General features: G+C 37.1%; 1 protein-coding gene across 7 annotated transcripts in view; it reads left to right on the top strand.

Moving 5' to 3' along the window:
* The first annotated feature begins 198 nt into the window (after positions 1–198).
* Positions 199–16237, top strand: part of PRIMPOL (primase and DNA directed polymerase) — a 33348-nt gene continuing 17309 nt past the window's right edge. For 3 of the 7 annotated variants that reach the window (XM_033104869.1, XM_033104867.1, XM_033104863.1), the window contains exons 1-5: positions 200–385; positions 4980–5205; positions 7404–7501; positions 8432–8561; positions 12851–12998. In XM_033104869.1, the coding sequence (XP_032960760.1) occupies positions 5026–5205; positions 7404–7501; positions 8432–8561; positions 12851–12998 (556 nt within the window). In that variant the 5' untranslated portion in view covers positions 200–385; positions 4980–5025. Of the gene's footprint in view, positions 386–3828; positions 3950–4979; positions 5206–7403; positions 7502–8431; positions 8562–12850; positions 12999–16237 lie in introns of those variants that run through there. The other 4 variants (XM_033104868.1, XM_033104865.1, XM_033104866.1 and 1 more) reach the window with 3 other exon arrangements.

Genomic DNA, 16237 nt, shown 5'->3' with positions numbered 1-16237 from the left:
GCTGCACTCTCCGCAGACACGTCCCCGCGGCCCCGGGCGCCCCGCCCCCTGGCCACGCCCCCGCCGACCCCGCCCCCTCGGTCCCGGGCGCTGCGCTCCCCGCAGACACGTCCCCGCTGCCCCGGTGCGCCCCGCCCCCGCCCCTTCAGGACAACGACCCGCTGCTGTCTCCCGGGCTCCCCGCCTTCCCACCCCTCCCTGCGCGCCCGGGATCGTCGCCCCAGCCGCTTTCTCTTAGGCGCGCGTGCTCCCCGCCCTCCCGCCCCCGGACGCCCCGCCCCCGCGCGCAATTTGAAGACTGGATTCCGGTCTCGATGGGCACGTCATGGGTTCCGCCAGCTGCTGAAGGCCGAGGGGTTTCCGCCTACTGCGCGGGTTTCTGGAGGTAAACGGACGGGGACCTGAAGGCCGCCCCGGGCCCGGGGGGCGGAGCAGAGGGAGCCAAGGTCGGGCCTGATGCCCAGTGTGACCTCGGGGATGAAGGGAAGCGGGCCGCGATCCGCACTGGAAATCTGCTTCCCCTCGGGCGCCCCGAGGCCTTTCCTTAGGTCACCCCCAGTTCCCCGTCCCTAAATCAAAAACCTTAACTGCCCCACTCGTTCCTGCCTATTTTGGGTCACGAACTCTTTTCAGACCCTGATGAGACCTAAGAATTGTTTTCGCTGAATATACCAACGCTATTGACAACGAAGTTCTGCGTCAAATTTCAAGAGGTTCGTAACATTCTGACAAGTCAGGGACCCCATGATAAGAACAAGACTGCCCCCAACACTTTTGCCTACTGGGGCATAAATCAGGGGCTATAATTTATACACAAATATACCTCGCTATATACCAGGAGTGCCAAAAAATGTATACACATGACTTGTGTTCATCTTTTGTTATCAGTATATAGTAGTATAATTTTAATACAGTTTTTTTCCCTTTCTTAGAATGTGTATACATTTTTTTTTGGCACCCTCTGTATATGGCTACCATTTGTTGAGTGTTTATTTTGTGCTCTTACATTTTCACACTACGTTTTCTTATTTTATTCTTCCAACAACCCCTGGAGGTGGGAATTCCAATCCCCACCCGAGCTTAAAAAGGTTAAGTCGTTTGCTTTTGTTAAAAGGAGAGTTACAGGGGTGGTTATAGCCGAGCTCTCAACTGCAGAGTTGCCGGTTCAATTCCCGCATGGGCAGCAACTAGGATTGAAACCGGCGACTGGACTTGGGGGTTGGGCTGTGCCCTCCACAACTAGATTGAGGGACAATGACTTGGAGCTGATGGGCCCTGGAAAGGCACACTGTCCCCTAATATTTCCCAATAAAAAAATTAAAAAAAAGTTACAGGAGTTAAACTTGGACCCCAGGAATAAAATTTAGGCCTTTCTTAATCCCTCCCAAGTTGAGAGAGGACGGATGTTTGGCAGTCCCTTTTTTTTTGCTGCAGTAAAACTGAAGAATGGGACTTACTCCCAAACCCAAACAGTGGTTCAACGTGCGGTTATTCATAAGGAAGGCGCTGGTGTAGTTGAACAAGTCCTGTTACCCCACTGTGATACCCAAACCCCTTCCTGTGCTAAACTGTCTTACCAAAATGATGCTTCAGTTAAAGCAACAGCAGCAGTTTTCTTTTTCTGTGTAAATTACACGAATTTACTTAGTCTAGAGAGACTTTGATTATATCAAACAGTTGGCTGGAGACACAAACAGTTGTCTTCTTAACCTAGTAATTTCTTTTTACAAAGGGTCTTAGGGGTCAGAACTTGATCTTGCCCTTGAAGGGGAAGAAATTGGGAAAGGGAAGTGGGGTATTACAGGTGAGAGAAACAGGAAAGAGGGGCACTTGGAGTGGCCAGGTGCGGGGACTGGTCATTATCATTCATTTGGTGAGAGGGCTGAACAGTAAGACATAAACTGCACAAGTGGTTTAGGGCTAGATTCTGGAGAGAGTTTGGATTTCCTGAGGTAAACTGTAGTGTGGATTGAGTGACGCTCTGAATCATTCACGAGTGCCCCTGGAAAAGTTATGCAAATGGACTTAGGGGTGATTGGTCTGGCAGAGTTAGGCTTTTTGCATAGGACATCCTGTGGGGATAGTAGAAAGGGGCAACCGGAAAAGAACAGTATGTCTTATCCTTACAGGAGATTTTTGGAAAATTTAAATATGAGTTACTTCTGTTCAAGCATAGAGAGGCAAAGTGAACTGAAGTGGGGAAAAAAAGAAAATTCAGTTAATTCGTTTTATTTAATTCTTTAAGGTGTCATTCATCTGGAATGTACATTTATATAATAATATTACTGTAAATGAATTTTAATCACATACTTTATTATGAATACTTTAGCAGTGGGAGAAATAGTATAACTGTATTCCAAGAGGCCATAAAAGGGATTAAGAAAACCTTGCCAAATAACAGAACCTTACTAAATACTAGAACTAGAACACGTATGCAAGAAAACACAAAATACTGATGAATCCATTCAGAGGGCAGAGGGAGAAGCTGGAGTTGGGGAATAAGAATTGACTTGTGATTAGACAAAAACAAGAAAGAAACCAAGAGAACTGGGCTAGAGAGAGCTATGGCAAGGCAGGTTTCAGATCTCCCTAGAAGCCAGTAATCACGAAGCATGTGCCCCCTAGTCCAGCTGCTCCTGGGAGTCAGGCTATCAAGTGTCATAGCTGGGCAAGTCTAGGCATAAACCTAGGGAAACCAGAGCTACTTAGGTTGGCTTTCTGAGTCATCTCTCCACGTCCATCCCCACCTCCCCCTCTCTGAAAGGACTAAAGCCAGCCTTTTTTCTAGCCTGACCCCTTTTACTTGTAAAATCAGTTTCAAACATGGTTAAATAAAAATTCTGGCGCAATGTTTAGAAATAAACAATAGGCTTACTATTTTAAAATACAATACATATTTTTCTTTGGAACTTGGAAACTGTTACCAAAAATCGGTAGTTATGGACCCTATGTGGAAAGGGTTTTTTGATGTATGGTTATAGAGAAGAAAGAACTCTTTCCCCACCAGGAATTGAAAGCATTTCTGGAGGATAAGGGCTGAGAAATACAGATGAATTCCTGTTCTTCATTTCCTTTGCTTTTGTCATTCAGCCCTCCCGCTGGAACACTCCAAGCCCCAGTTGTCCTCTAACCCTCAATCCAGCTGTTAAAAATTTCAAACTGTGTAAAGACCAGGAGAGCATAATAGATACTGAACTTTTTCTCTCTCTTGACATTCATGGTTTTCTCAGTTACTCACTCCCATGGTCATAACAATATTTTTACAAAATCTAAAAAAAATTTCCTGATGTCATCGTCATTAAGTGTGAAGATCCACATGGTTAGTCCTAGTCAGTTATTAGGTACTGGAGCTAAAATTCACATCTGATTGCATTCTGTGTTTATTTTCTTCATTAACTAATCAGTGGGCTTTATTAAAAGTTAATAAATTTCATAGGAAAAACGTCAGTTTCTCCCAATTAGATTATCTAAATGTAGGGAATTTTTATCTTTATGTGAAGCAGATTAAAGTGAACTGAATACTCAGAATCTAGCAATAAAGGGCTGTATCATTTTGTATTGAAAAATTAAAGCAGTTGTATTAAAAGTTGCCCCATCTCTTCAGTTGAATGAAATTACATTCCTTTCGTAAGTGTATCTGTTAGGAAATTTATGTTGACACCCTTAGAATTATATTTGTTTCTTGGTTTGTAATTTATAATTTTCATGTGGATTAGGTGTCACAGAGAAGAATCTTAAGTCTGTTATAGTTGAAATCTATGGATAATATGCCTTTATTTCTAGCCATGTCATGACATTCCTATCCTCTCAATCTTTTAGGGATATTTTTCCATTCAGGGAGTATATATCATTTGCCAGTGGGTTTGTGTTGTCACAGAGTTTTCTGCTAAAATTCTAGAGAATATTTATCAACTTGATAAGTGCAAGTACTGGAAAGACATTGCCAAAGGTAAATAGGAATTTTACCCTCAAATGCTTTAGTATATATTATTATTTCACTGAAAAAAACTAACATACTTGTTTTCTACATAGATATATTATGACATAGAAGATATTAATGAAGAGGGAAACTCAGTTATTGGTTATTTCTGTGTAAAAACCAGGCCCAAACTTACTGGCTTAAAAAAAACAAACACAAAACCACCAATTCTTTTTCTTATAGTTTTGTGGGTTGGCTGAGCAGTTCTTTGGCAGATCTCGCCTAAACTAACTCAGGCTTACTCATATATTGAATTCAGATGATGATTGGATGATCCAAAATGGCTTAACTCAGAAATCTGAAATAGTTGGTGCTGGCTGTTAGCTGAGGTTCCTTGGTTCTTCTCCAGATGGCTTTTATCCTCTATGAGGCCAGAGTTATAGCATGACAATCTCAGGGAAGGTGTCCAAGATAGCCAAATCCAATGCAAAAGCACTTATTAAATGTCTCCTTGTTTCCCATTTGTCAGTGAGACATGGTCCAAGCAAGTCACCTGGGCAAACCCAGACTCAGTATGAGAGTGGGTTTAAATGGCATCTCCTGATGAGAGGAATGGCTAAGAATTTATGGCCATTTTTTATCTACAATAAAAGCCTTCCCCCTTCTAAAATCTCAGAAACTTCCCCTCCTTTCTTCTGAAAACCTATCATTTTTCCTTTGTAAGTAAACCATAATCCCAAATTGGAAAAGTGTTACCTGGCCCCTTACCTTGTATGGCTAACATGAAAGCATTGTATGCAAACAAAAACATGTCATTCATAAACAAATGTTAAAATATAATCATTCACATTGAATTACTATACAAATACAGTCATTAAATCAACAGACATAAGTTAAGATTTATTTATTCCTTTTTAAATTCATACTTATGATTACCATAGACATCCCAAACTAAAACTAGCTAATATTGTAATTCTCTTTCATCTGAAATTTTACTAAACAAAATATATTCTAAACAAAGACACTGATGTCCTTTGTTTGTTTTCCTATTAATTGGTAGAAATCTTACATGGGATAAGATTTAGCCTCCCCATACTTCTGAACCAATGAAGAGAAAATGGGAAGCAAAACTGCAGCGAATTGAAGAACGAGCATCTCACTATGAGAGGAAACCATTGTTCTCAGTGTACAGACCCAGGTTGTCCCAGCCAGAAGAACCACCCTCCATTTGGAAACTATTTCCTCGGCAAACTCAAGCTTTTAATTTTGTTAAAAACTGTAAAGAGGTAATATTCTCATTGACTATTTTTTTTTAGAGCTACTATAACTTAAGATTTCTTTAAAAAAGCAAAAAATATTTGTCTTTATTTCAGGCCACATACTCTACCAAGAGAATTTAATTGCATTCTTAATATCACACTATTTAGGAAAAAAATATCCCTATGAATCATTAGCCATTTATTTTATATTAGTAATGAAAAAAGAATGACATATCTAGTGTGCGAAGTAGTTTTAAAAAACTACAGTTAAATGAAGCAATACTTAAAGGAAAAGTAACCATATTCATGGACTGAAAATAATAGAATAACTAAGGTTTTAAGAGTAAAACTAAACAATACAGAAATATGAGAACATGAATGAGTGGAGCAGGAGATTTTTAAGGACAAAATTAGGCAAAGGAGAATTGAATTTAAACAATAGGAAGTGAAAATATCTCAAATATTATAGTTTAGATTTAATAAGCTCTAAAACTTAAATCAGAGTGCAAAGCACACGTATTTATTTTTCTACTATCTCTTTTTGTGCTTTGAAGTAGTAGAGTGGCTTCATCATAATTTCCAACACATTCGGCAAGTGGGAAGAAGTGCTTGCTACATGCTAGCCTCACAAAGAGTGTGGTGCTCAAAAATATAAAAGCCTATGTAATTCACATCATTTGTTTTTTGGGCATTGTGGGAAATATAAAGAAGTACAGCTGATCCTTGAACAACATGGGTTTGAATTGTGCAGGTTCCTGGATTTTTTTCAGTATATACTGTAAATGTATTTTCTTATCTTTATGAGTTTTCTTAATAACGTTTTCTTTTCTCTAGTTTACTTTATTGTAAGAATACAGTATATAATACAGGCATATGTTACAGATATTGTGGGTTTGGTTCAAGATCACCACAATAATGTATCTCAATAAAGCTAATTATAATCTTTTTGCTGATGGAGGGTCTTTCCTTCAATCTGTAAAACACACATCTGTGAAGCTCAAAGTAAAGCGCAATAAAACGAGGTATGCCTGTACATATACGAAATATGTGTCAATTGACTGTTTATGTTATTGATAAGACTTCTAGTCAACAGTAGGCTATTAGTAAAATTTGGGGGCAGTCAAAAGTTATACACGGATTTTTGACTGCGTGATAGTCAGTGTCCCTACCTCCTGTATTCAAAAGTCAACTGTATAATGGAAAGATGCGTATATGATATCTAGCATAAAATATATTGTGATTCTGATTATTGTTGCTATATAAAAACTCCAGGTGCTAACAGTTTTTTTGGAAGGCCCTTCTTTTCCTAGTAAGGATGAACTTACTCAGATCTCATAGTGTAGGAAATATGAGAAATCCCTTTCATGCTCATTTTGTGTAAACCAAATTCAGGTATCAGAAATTAAAATACTGATAGATTCATTTGATCTTGCATTAAAATGTCTAGCAGTATGATTGCTGGACTTAACCAATCACCAGTCTATACAATTTATCTGAAGATTTTTAATAGTGTCAGGGAACTTAGTCCTCCTATGATGTAATGAAAATGGAAGTTTAGTTCCTGTATAGGCTCAATAGCTATCTTTAGCTAAGTGGAAACAAAAGAACCTGTGTATTTTATTGGAAGAAACTCTTTATGGCAGCAGACACAAACAGTTACATCCAGTGCCACAGCAATTAATCTTAAGAAGCCTGGTTGCTCATAGAAAAGACAATTTATAGTTCCTTGTTAAAGTTAAGCATTTTAAAACTTTCTTTAAACTTTTAAGATTAACTTACAAATATTCCATTTAAAAATTGGTTCCCACGTTTTTATGTGTACTAGAGAATTTATCAATTTTAGCCCAAATCATTTGTAATAATGTTTAAGGAGTTTTTAAAAATAAGGTTAATTTCATAAACTAGTAAATACATTATATTAGGAAGTCAAACTATGATTGAAAAGTGACTTTTCTCCTTTTTTTCCTGTTTCTAATTTGGATATTCTAATTATTTCTGCCTTGGACATGTATTACTTGAATGACTAAAAGTAAGTAAGTACGAATAACTAAATTTTGATTGTCATAGATCTAGTGATTATTTTTTTTTTGTTTTTAATAATACAAATATTCAAATTCCAGTTTTAAAAAATTAGAATAGTAAAATTCTCTGAATATTTAATAACGATAGTCGATTTTAGATTTTCATTTTATTAATTTTTAAATACTATTTTTGATCTTATAAAGGATGTTCATGTATTTGCTTTGGAATGCAAAGTGGGCAGTGGACAACGTATTTACCTTGTAACAACGTATGTTCAACTTTGGTTTTATTATAAATCCCGGTAAGTAGTTTGTAAAGGACAACACATTAATGTTACATTTCCTTCTTCTAGTAGTATTTGTGAAGTTAATTCAGGCTGAATTGGCTTAGATAGTTTCCAATCACATAATTAGGTACTCCTTTATTATGAGACTAGAATTCTGGAGCTTCCTTGACATAGCAACATTGAATTATCTTCCCAGGTGTTGGGAGAAAAAAATTGTGTGCGTGTGTTTTGAGTTCCTATACTACCTGGGCCACATCATGACACAATTCCCCCACCACTTTTCCTTGTTCAAATGACTACAAGCCTTGTATTTGTATAGAATGCATCCTAATTATATTAGCACAGCTTACTTATCGAGTCAGTAGCATCTGTTCTTATTATACTGTGTTAAAGTCATAACTTTTGATGCCAGCAAGAATGTAACTGCAAGTGTGAGCATGAAAGCTCACTGAAGTCAGGTTATTCTGAATATGTTTTTAACTAATTTTTAAAATAATATTATTTCCAAATGAAATTATGAAAATGAAAAATTTTCGTAAAACCATTCATGGAATCCCAAGAATATGTGATTCTGGGATCCCAGTTTGAGAAAGTTTTGTTTCTCAAAATTTGCTTCGTGGTGACACCAAAAACAAATATAGAAGTGTTATATAATATCAAAATCACTTGTGAATAAACAACAGTATGCAGTATGAAGTTGAACACATTTTTCAGTTAAATAATGTTACAGAATATGATTGTCACATCTTGTTTGATACCATGTTACATAATGTCACATACTATGATACATAAACCTAAGGCACTTATTCACGTTATCATGTCTTCACTATGTCATAGTTATGTTGTTAAATCACAGTTAATATAGTATCTTGAGATATGAGATTAAGTTCTGTGACTTAAAAGGTATAAGATATAAACCTAACAATTATGAATTTTTCAATTCAGAAAAAATCTCTTACACTGCTATGAAGTCATTCCTGAAAATGCTGTGTGCAAGCTCTATTTTGATTTGGAATTTAATAAAGTTGCCAATCCAGAAGCTGATGGAAAAATGATGGTTGCATTACTCATTGAGGTAAATTACAAACTCAGGTTTTTTTTTTCCTGATACTGATCTGTATGTCTCTTTATTCACTCATTCATTCAAGTGAATCCAGCCTATGTAATACATAGGTCCTGTGTTTCTCCTCCTGTTTCTTGTTACTCTTCTTTTTGACTTTTATTTCTTAATATCACGTCTTTGAGTAAACTTCTAAGAAGGAGAAATGGCTCCGAGAATACAAGCCTGTGCAGCATGGTGCTGTACAAAACAACACGAGATTAAGTCAACCACAAGGAAAATGATGCAATAAAGAGATGCAGTAAACAAGAGATGTATGAGGCTGCTGCTGATGTAACATGGCTTACTATTTTACAGGAACCTTTTTTTTCATAAGTAGAAAGAGTACATTCTAAAATGACAATTAAAAAACATAGTATAGTAAATACATACACCAGTAACATAGTTGTGTATCATATCGTGTATTATGCACTGCATGGAATTATATGTGCTATACTTTTATATGACTGGCCGCATAGTGGGTTTGCTTACACCAGCATCACCTCATTGACATGAGCTATGGGTTGCACTGCGGCTATGATGTCACCAGGTAAAAGGAATTTTTTGGCTCCATTATAATCTTACGGGACCACTGTCATATTTGTGGTCTGTTGTCGACAGAATCATTGTTCCGCGGTGCATAACTAATCACACCCAAGAAGGGGATTGTGGGGACCTCTGATTTATAGCCAGTGGGTCAGAAGTACAGGCAACAACCTGGATTTGTGATTGGCATCCTGAATTGGAGGGGGTCGTTGGAACCTCCAGTTTGTAGCTGGTTGGTCAGAAGCACAGGTGACAACCTGGGCCTGGGACTGGCACCTCTAGTGGAGGGTGGTCTTGCAGGACTGAGTTCTTTACCTGTGGAATATGATTCTACCTCTGGGTAGATACTGTTAGACTCGAGTTGAATTCTCAGACATCCTGCTGGTGTTCTAGAATTGTGTATTGGTGTGGTGAAGTCTCCACACACATGCACACGGGAATTGGGGTCAGGAACCCCTTTCACACTCTCATAAATGAGGTAACTAAGGTGTAGAGACACTTACTTTTTATGCAAGGTACTATTCCTACTTAATGGCAAACCTTGATCTAGAAACAGAATCATCACTGTTTTTAACAAAGAGAAAAGAGTGTAGTTCTAGTGTACATATTTGATTTAGCAGTGTCAATCAGGAAGTTACTAACAAAAGGAATCATATGGGATGATGCAACTAAGCTCTGTTAAGTTTGTTTATAAAATCTTTTAAGATTGTACAACTTAATGCATTAAGTTGTATTAAAATTATATTGATTATTTTTTGGCCTCAGAGTAGGTATTAACATGTATTGATTATTCTTTTAAATGTTAACTGTAGCCTCATTTTATAACTTTAAAAGTATATCCAAATTAAAATGTTTTGGTAAAGAATATCTGATTATGTTGGATCTTTATGTATTGTATTTTAAATTCATTTGAAAAATGTATGCAAATACTATTTTTAGAAAATGTTAGCTTTCTCCTGGCTTTAAGCAGAAGAAATATACATAAGTCTTCCTATCCCCCAAAAAACAATAACAGCAAAAAGTTATATTTTTCTTAAAATAGCCATTGGGCCCTTAAAAATAAATTTAAATATTTTATTTCATTATAATTGGTAAATTGTGTTTAATTTTTAACCTTAATTATGTATTTCATAATTCATAGATACTGACTTTTTTCTGGTGTATGATACACTTCTATAGTCGAAGGTAAGATTCATTGTGTAGACTCTGTGACCTACATTCTGTGAGATTCAGAGATTTTCACTGGTACTTTAATATGGTGATACGATGAATGAAGAAGTACCACATTGTATTAGAAACGAGAAATGTCCCTAATGGAGTCAACACCAATGCAAATGCCATTTGTAACATGGATTAATAAGCACAGGTGTGATGACGATCACATAGGTTTTGAAAGCTTTTTCCTCCTGATTCTTTGTACAGTCTTATCCAGATTAGTCTTGAACAACTAATCTACATCAGTAAAAGTTGGAGAGAGTTGTAGAAATATGAGTTTAAAATTATACAGCTAAAATTTTGATTTAACATGTTTGCCATGTTGGTAGAAGAGTCATTAGGATTACTTTTATTTAATATAATTAAATATAACCTTCATAAATGATTATATTGAAGTTAATTTCACTTGTTACTTTGTTGGTAACAGGTACATAATCCAGTAAGTATATGTCCTTAGTCTCTTTGTGAGGAGGTATAAATTAGGTTAGCTCTTACATTAATTTAACAGATGGTTAATAAATAACTGTCTAATAATTACTAGTGATAATATATTTTGCCCTTTGATTCAGTGACTTCACTGACAAAGTTCAGGTTGCCACTTCCACCAAATGGAATGAATCCTGGTGCACTTTATAAAGCACTTTATAAAACTAAGTTGACAGGTAACATTGCTCAAATAGTCATATACTTTTAACTTCTGGATTTTACAACTTAAATATTTAAATAACTTAATATTTTGTTTAAAGTTTAACTTGGGCAGGAAAACATTGTAGGTAATAAAAGTAATCATAATTTCCTGACTTACTACACTTATTTTGTATACCTCCAAAAGTCTAAAACTAGACTTTATTCATTTATAAAAAGTTTTTCAGCCTCTACGAAGTGTAACTGCCTAGGCACTAGGAATATAATGGTTAGCCCAAAGAGACATGATTTCTGCCTTCATAGAATTTGTAGCCTAATGGAGGAAAATAAATGAGGATAGATTTAGCTGCTGTAATAAAGAACTAAAATTAAAGTGGCTTAAACAAGATAGAAATTTATTTCTCCGTCATGTACTATCTGGTTATGGCTCCATTGTAGTAGGGACTAGGCTTGTTGCTTTGCTGTTCCTAACGTGCTGCCCTTATTTACATTGTCCGAGATGGCTCACCGTCCCTATGTCTACCTTCTGGTCAGTAGAAAGTGGGGGAGGGGCATGTCCCTTGCCTTTAAGAATATAACTTAGAAGTGGCATAGTTACTTTTCCTTTTGCTCACATCCCTTTGGCCAGAACTTAGTCACATGGCCACACTTTACTGCAAGGGAATGTGGGAAATGTGGTCTTTATTCTGGACGGGCTTGTACCTAGGTAATCATCAGGGTTCCATTTCCACAGAAGCAGGAGAGAACAGATAGTGAAGTATAGCCTCTGTAATATAGGGGAGACAGTTTTCAAAATAATCACACAAACTAACATAAAATTGTAGCTGTGTGAGTACTACAAATAGTTTATAGGGGGAATTTGATGTAGATAGGGAAATTGAGGAAGCCTTTTCTGAGAAAGTGAGACTATACTGAAGAAAAGTAAGATCAGAGAGCATGGGGAGGCGAGGTGGTGGGGGAGTGTGCTATAATAATGCCAAACAACATTAATAAATATAATTTATTCCATAACTAATAGGTTTCTAAGTTCTTGGCAGTTTACAAACATTTTTGCTAATCTCAAGGTTACCCTGCATTGTAATTCTTCGTAAGTTTGTTTTGCAAATGAGAAGACTGAAACTTCAAGAGAAGTGACTTGTCCTATGGCTGTACAGCTTTTGAGCAGTTACATGTGCCAAGCACTGTGCTAACTCTTTCTCATTTTCAATTTTATTCTCACAATATCCCAAGTTAGGTCCTAATATCCCATTTTGTAGTTGAGGAAGGTAAGGTTTGCACTTGATCAAAGTCACAGAGCTAGTAAATGGCAAAGCCAGAACTCAAACCTATATCTTTCAGACTCCAAATCTCGTGCTCCTAACCCGTTTGCTGCCTTCTGATAATGTGTACCTGTCTTCAATATCAGCATCCTCTACCCCCAAAGGCCGTATTCTTGGAGGTAGATTTGGGTTCGATATGCTTAAGGAGCTTTCTGAAAACTAAAATTATAAACAATGGGATTAATGACTTTTTAACTCATACATGATACTTAAATAGATGCTTACAAGAAATAAATATTTTTGTTCTGCTTTTAGAGGAGATTAATGTATCAGGTAAATTGTTCAACTTCTAAGAGGACTTTAATCCACAGAGTCTAAGAATTTTTTAACATAAACATGTAAAATAATTTAAATATGTATGTTTCAATACATAAGTAAGTTGGTAAAATTATATAATAAATATTCTGATACTAAGTCAAAATAAAAAACGAGTTATACTTAATTATACCAAGATATTTGAATTTTGCTCAGGGAAAAATTTTAAAACAAAAACAAATTTAAAAATATTAATTATTTGTTTCATTTTACTTGTGTTTTTAGCATGTTTGTAAATCACTTCAAGAGTTATATGGGGTTAATTGTTCAGCTGAAGATGTTCTCAACTTGGATTCTAGCACTGATGAAAAATTTAGCCGCCATTTAATATTTCAACTCCATGATGTGGCATTTAAAGATAACATTCATGTTGGTAAGTTGTTTTTTAAAAAGTCATGGAGTTATATTAAAAGCTCACATTTTCCTTTTTTTCTTAAGTTTTATAAGTGTTTATCAGGTTTTATGGTTGTTAACCTATCCTAAAAAAGTGAAACATGATTTTTCACATTTTCAGGATTTGCCTTTAGTTCTAGACCTGTGTTCCTATTCTAGGCACATCTTAAACACATCAGCTGACGCAGTGCATTCTTGGTATTAGTGCCTCTTGCTGTAGCTACTGTGATGGCCGTGCATGCTTTGGCTCTGGTTTCTGCTCCAGTAGGAGTCATTGCTGACGTTTCCTGGTTAACACATGAGAGGCTTAATTCACGTCTTATCTGTGATACCTCAGAGCTGGATTTCTGACTTTCTTTCTCAGCCTTAGCTTTTTGTACATGAGACTGGGGCTTGGTTTCCAGGCCACATCCAGGAAGGCTTATTTATTGTCAAAGACCAAACCTTAGGGTTCAGAAGGAGTCTAGATGTGTATGCCTGAAAATGAAACCAGAGTATTTGTTTCTAGACTGGAAATTTAGAGATAAGAGTCTCAAGTATAAAAGGAAGTCAGTTTAAAGGGAAACAAATACACAGAATGGGAACACCAAAACCCAAGATCTAAATAGAGGTCAGAATCCTGAGTGTTTATCAAAGCATGGGTAGATCAGTATTTTTAAGTTCAAACAGCAGACTGAAGTTCAATCATTGACTGAAATTCAAGTAACAGGTAATCCATTTCAGAACTACAGGCGCCTGACAATTTTAAGGGTACCTAGGGTAAAAGACATCATATAGTCACTAACGCACTGGGGTAAAAGTCAGGCACCTAGTGTGCTATGTACCCAGGTAGGTCTCCTTACTATCTCCCCGTTTTGTAAGCCTAGTTGGACATTTTCCCTCTGGTCTCTTTGTTTTATCCGTTAGATATTAGTATTTGTAGGATTCACCCTTGTCCCTCCGTTCACTCTATCTGTAACCTTGATGGTCATCTACTGTCATGGCTTGGATTACCATCTATGTGTTGAAGACTCAAATCTTTATCTTCAGCCAAGATCGTTCTCGACACCAGACCCATTCAGCCAACTGCCTCCCCACACAGACACTCATGTCTAGACAAGACTCATCTTTTCCCTAAAACTAGCTGTTTTTCCTGTGATACATATATCGGTGAGTGGTACCACCATCCACCCAATCACCCAAGTAGAAGTGTTGGTGTCATCTTTCACCGCTGTGTAAGTCTCTCAGTTTACTTATGTAATGAGCTAGCCAGTGATCTGATTATGCCACTTGAGTGCCTCAAACCCTTAAAGATTACTCATTGCCTTCAGGACAGAATCCAGATGTCTTCTTTTGCACAGTGAGGCCTGCTGTGCTCTAACCTCCTCTCTCAACACTCCGTTGTTCTCACTCTACCCTTTACTTAGCTCCCGCAAGGGCCACATTTTCTCTAGTCCCTGAGTCTTTGCACTTTTTGATGCTCATGTCTGTATGGACATGCCTCCAATTCACCTGGTCTAAGACTCAGTGTAGAAGCCATTTCTGTCAAACCCTAAAACTTAGGTATTTGCTTTTGATTGCACAGAGTGCCCAGTGTTTATTGTGTCAGCATTCACCACTTCCTGAGGTAATTTCCCATTTTGTTTGTTTGTTTATTCCATTTAATGTTTCTTTCGGGCAGGGACTGTTTCTTATTCACTATTGTACTTCCAGAGCGTATCACATAATATCTTTATCAATAATATTGTAACAGTAACAGGAGCAGCAGTGATAAGCACAAGTAAACATTTAATAAATATTTGTTGAATGAATGAATGAATGAATGAATGAATGAATATTAAGTGGGCTCTGCTGGCAGGACGTGGAAGAAGAGTCCTAAGCTAGATAGTTCTTTGATTCCTATTCACTCCTCATAGTTTGCTCTGTGACTCCTACCACAAGGCTAAAAATCGAGATTTGTTGCTGGGGAAGAAGGGGAGAATAGAAATTTGTCAGATAATTAGCAGTTTCTGCTACATAGATCTTCTGAAAGCAGTTGCATTCAAGCTGGGCTGGAAATAAAATTCCATCATGTAGACAAAGTGAAGGAAGGCTTTACTGTGAGGACAGCATAAGCACAGGTATGGAGACGGGTGTACGAGTTATTTGGGGCACACTGGCAGTGTCGTATGGCTAGAGGAGGAGACATAATCAGACCTGGTAAATGGGATGCCTATGAGGGCTCTTGTCTCCGAGATTATGAACTGCTAGAGCTAGAGATGCAGAGATTGTGGAATAGTCCAAATTTTCCCCATCAGTTCCTCTCCTTCAGTGTATCTCTTGGTGACATTTCTAGTTGTTAGCCTTTCAGAAAGGGGAAATAGGGTAAGGGTGTGAGATCATAGAATGTTAGCAAAATGTCTACATTTGATCTGCCTAAAATACTCTTCTGCCAACCTGCGAAGGACCTGAAACTTCTACGATTGATACATTCTTTTGAGTTATTCCCAGCCAATAAAATTGTCTCCGTACTAACGATGAAGTGAGTATGATAAGATTGGGACAGGGAAACAGAAGCAGAGCAGTTGGCGAGAGCCTGTGCTAGTACTTGTGCTAGTTATACTGTCACATCCTGGCCATGTCAGCCCCCTGCCAAAGGTCAAAGGTCTGGTGGCCCCTGCAACCATGGCTTCACTTCTCTTATCGCCCAGTGGGAGTAATTTTACATTTCCAGGAAAAATGAACTTTATCAATTCATATTTGTATTGCTTTGTTGTCCTTTGATACATCATGATTTCTTTTCACTCAGTGTTTACCATTCCGATTAGTTCTCATTCCAGAAATAATCGTGTCTGTATATTATTGCAAGGATCAAATGCTTTTGCTTTCATTTTGATGTTTGGTGTTTCGTAAGATAGTGGATTTGTTTCTTTGAGTAAGGAAGTAATTAAGTCTCATTTAGAGAAAGATTTTTAAATGTAGAGCACGTATATCTTATGACTTAAGTGTTCATGCTACCTGGTAAATAAAGTGAGAAACCCAGACTATCCCAGTTTTGAAGATTAAAATTAAACTTCTGTCGTACATGAAGCAACTTAACAAAATCATCACTTGATTTTATGGTATAAATAATATATGAGAGTTTAAAGAAGTTCCAGCTTGTCATAGTGTTTTCTTGGTAAAGATAGGACCACTGATATTTAGAGCTCTTAGAAGAAATGTTGAAACACAATAAATGTATTTAATTGCTTTACTTCTGGA

This window comes from Rhinolophus ferrumequinum, chromosome 4 (genome assembly GCF_004115265.2).
Source record: "Rhinolophus ferrumequinum isolate MPI-CBG mRhiFer1 chromosome 4, mRhiFer1_v1.p, whole genome shotgun sequence".
Taxonomy (NCBI): Eukaryota; Metazoa; Chordata; class Mammalia; order Chiroptera; family Rhinolophidae; genus Rhinolophus; species Rhinolophus ferrumequinum.
Note: the sequence above shows the minus strand (reverse complement) of the source record. Positions and strands in the feature narration are given on the sequence as shown.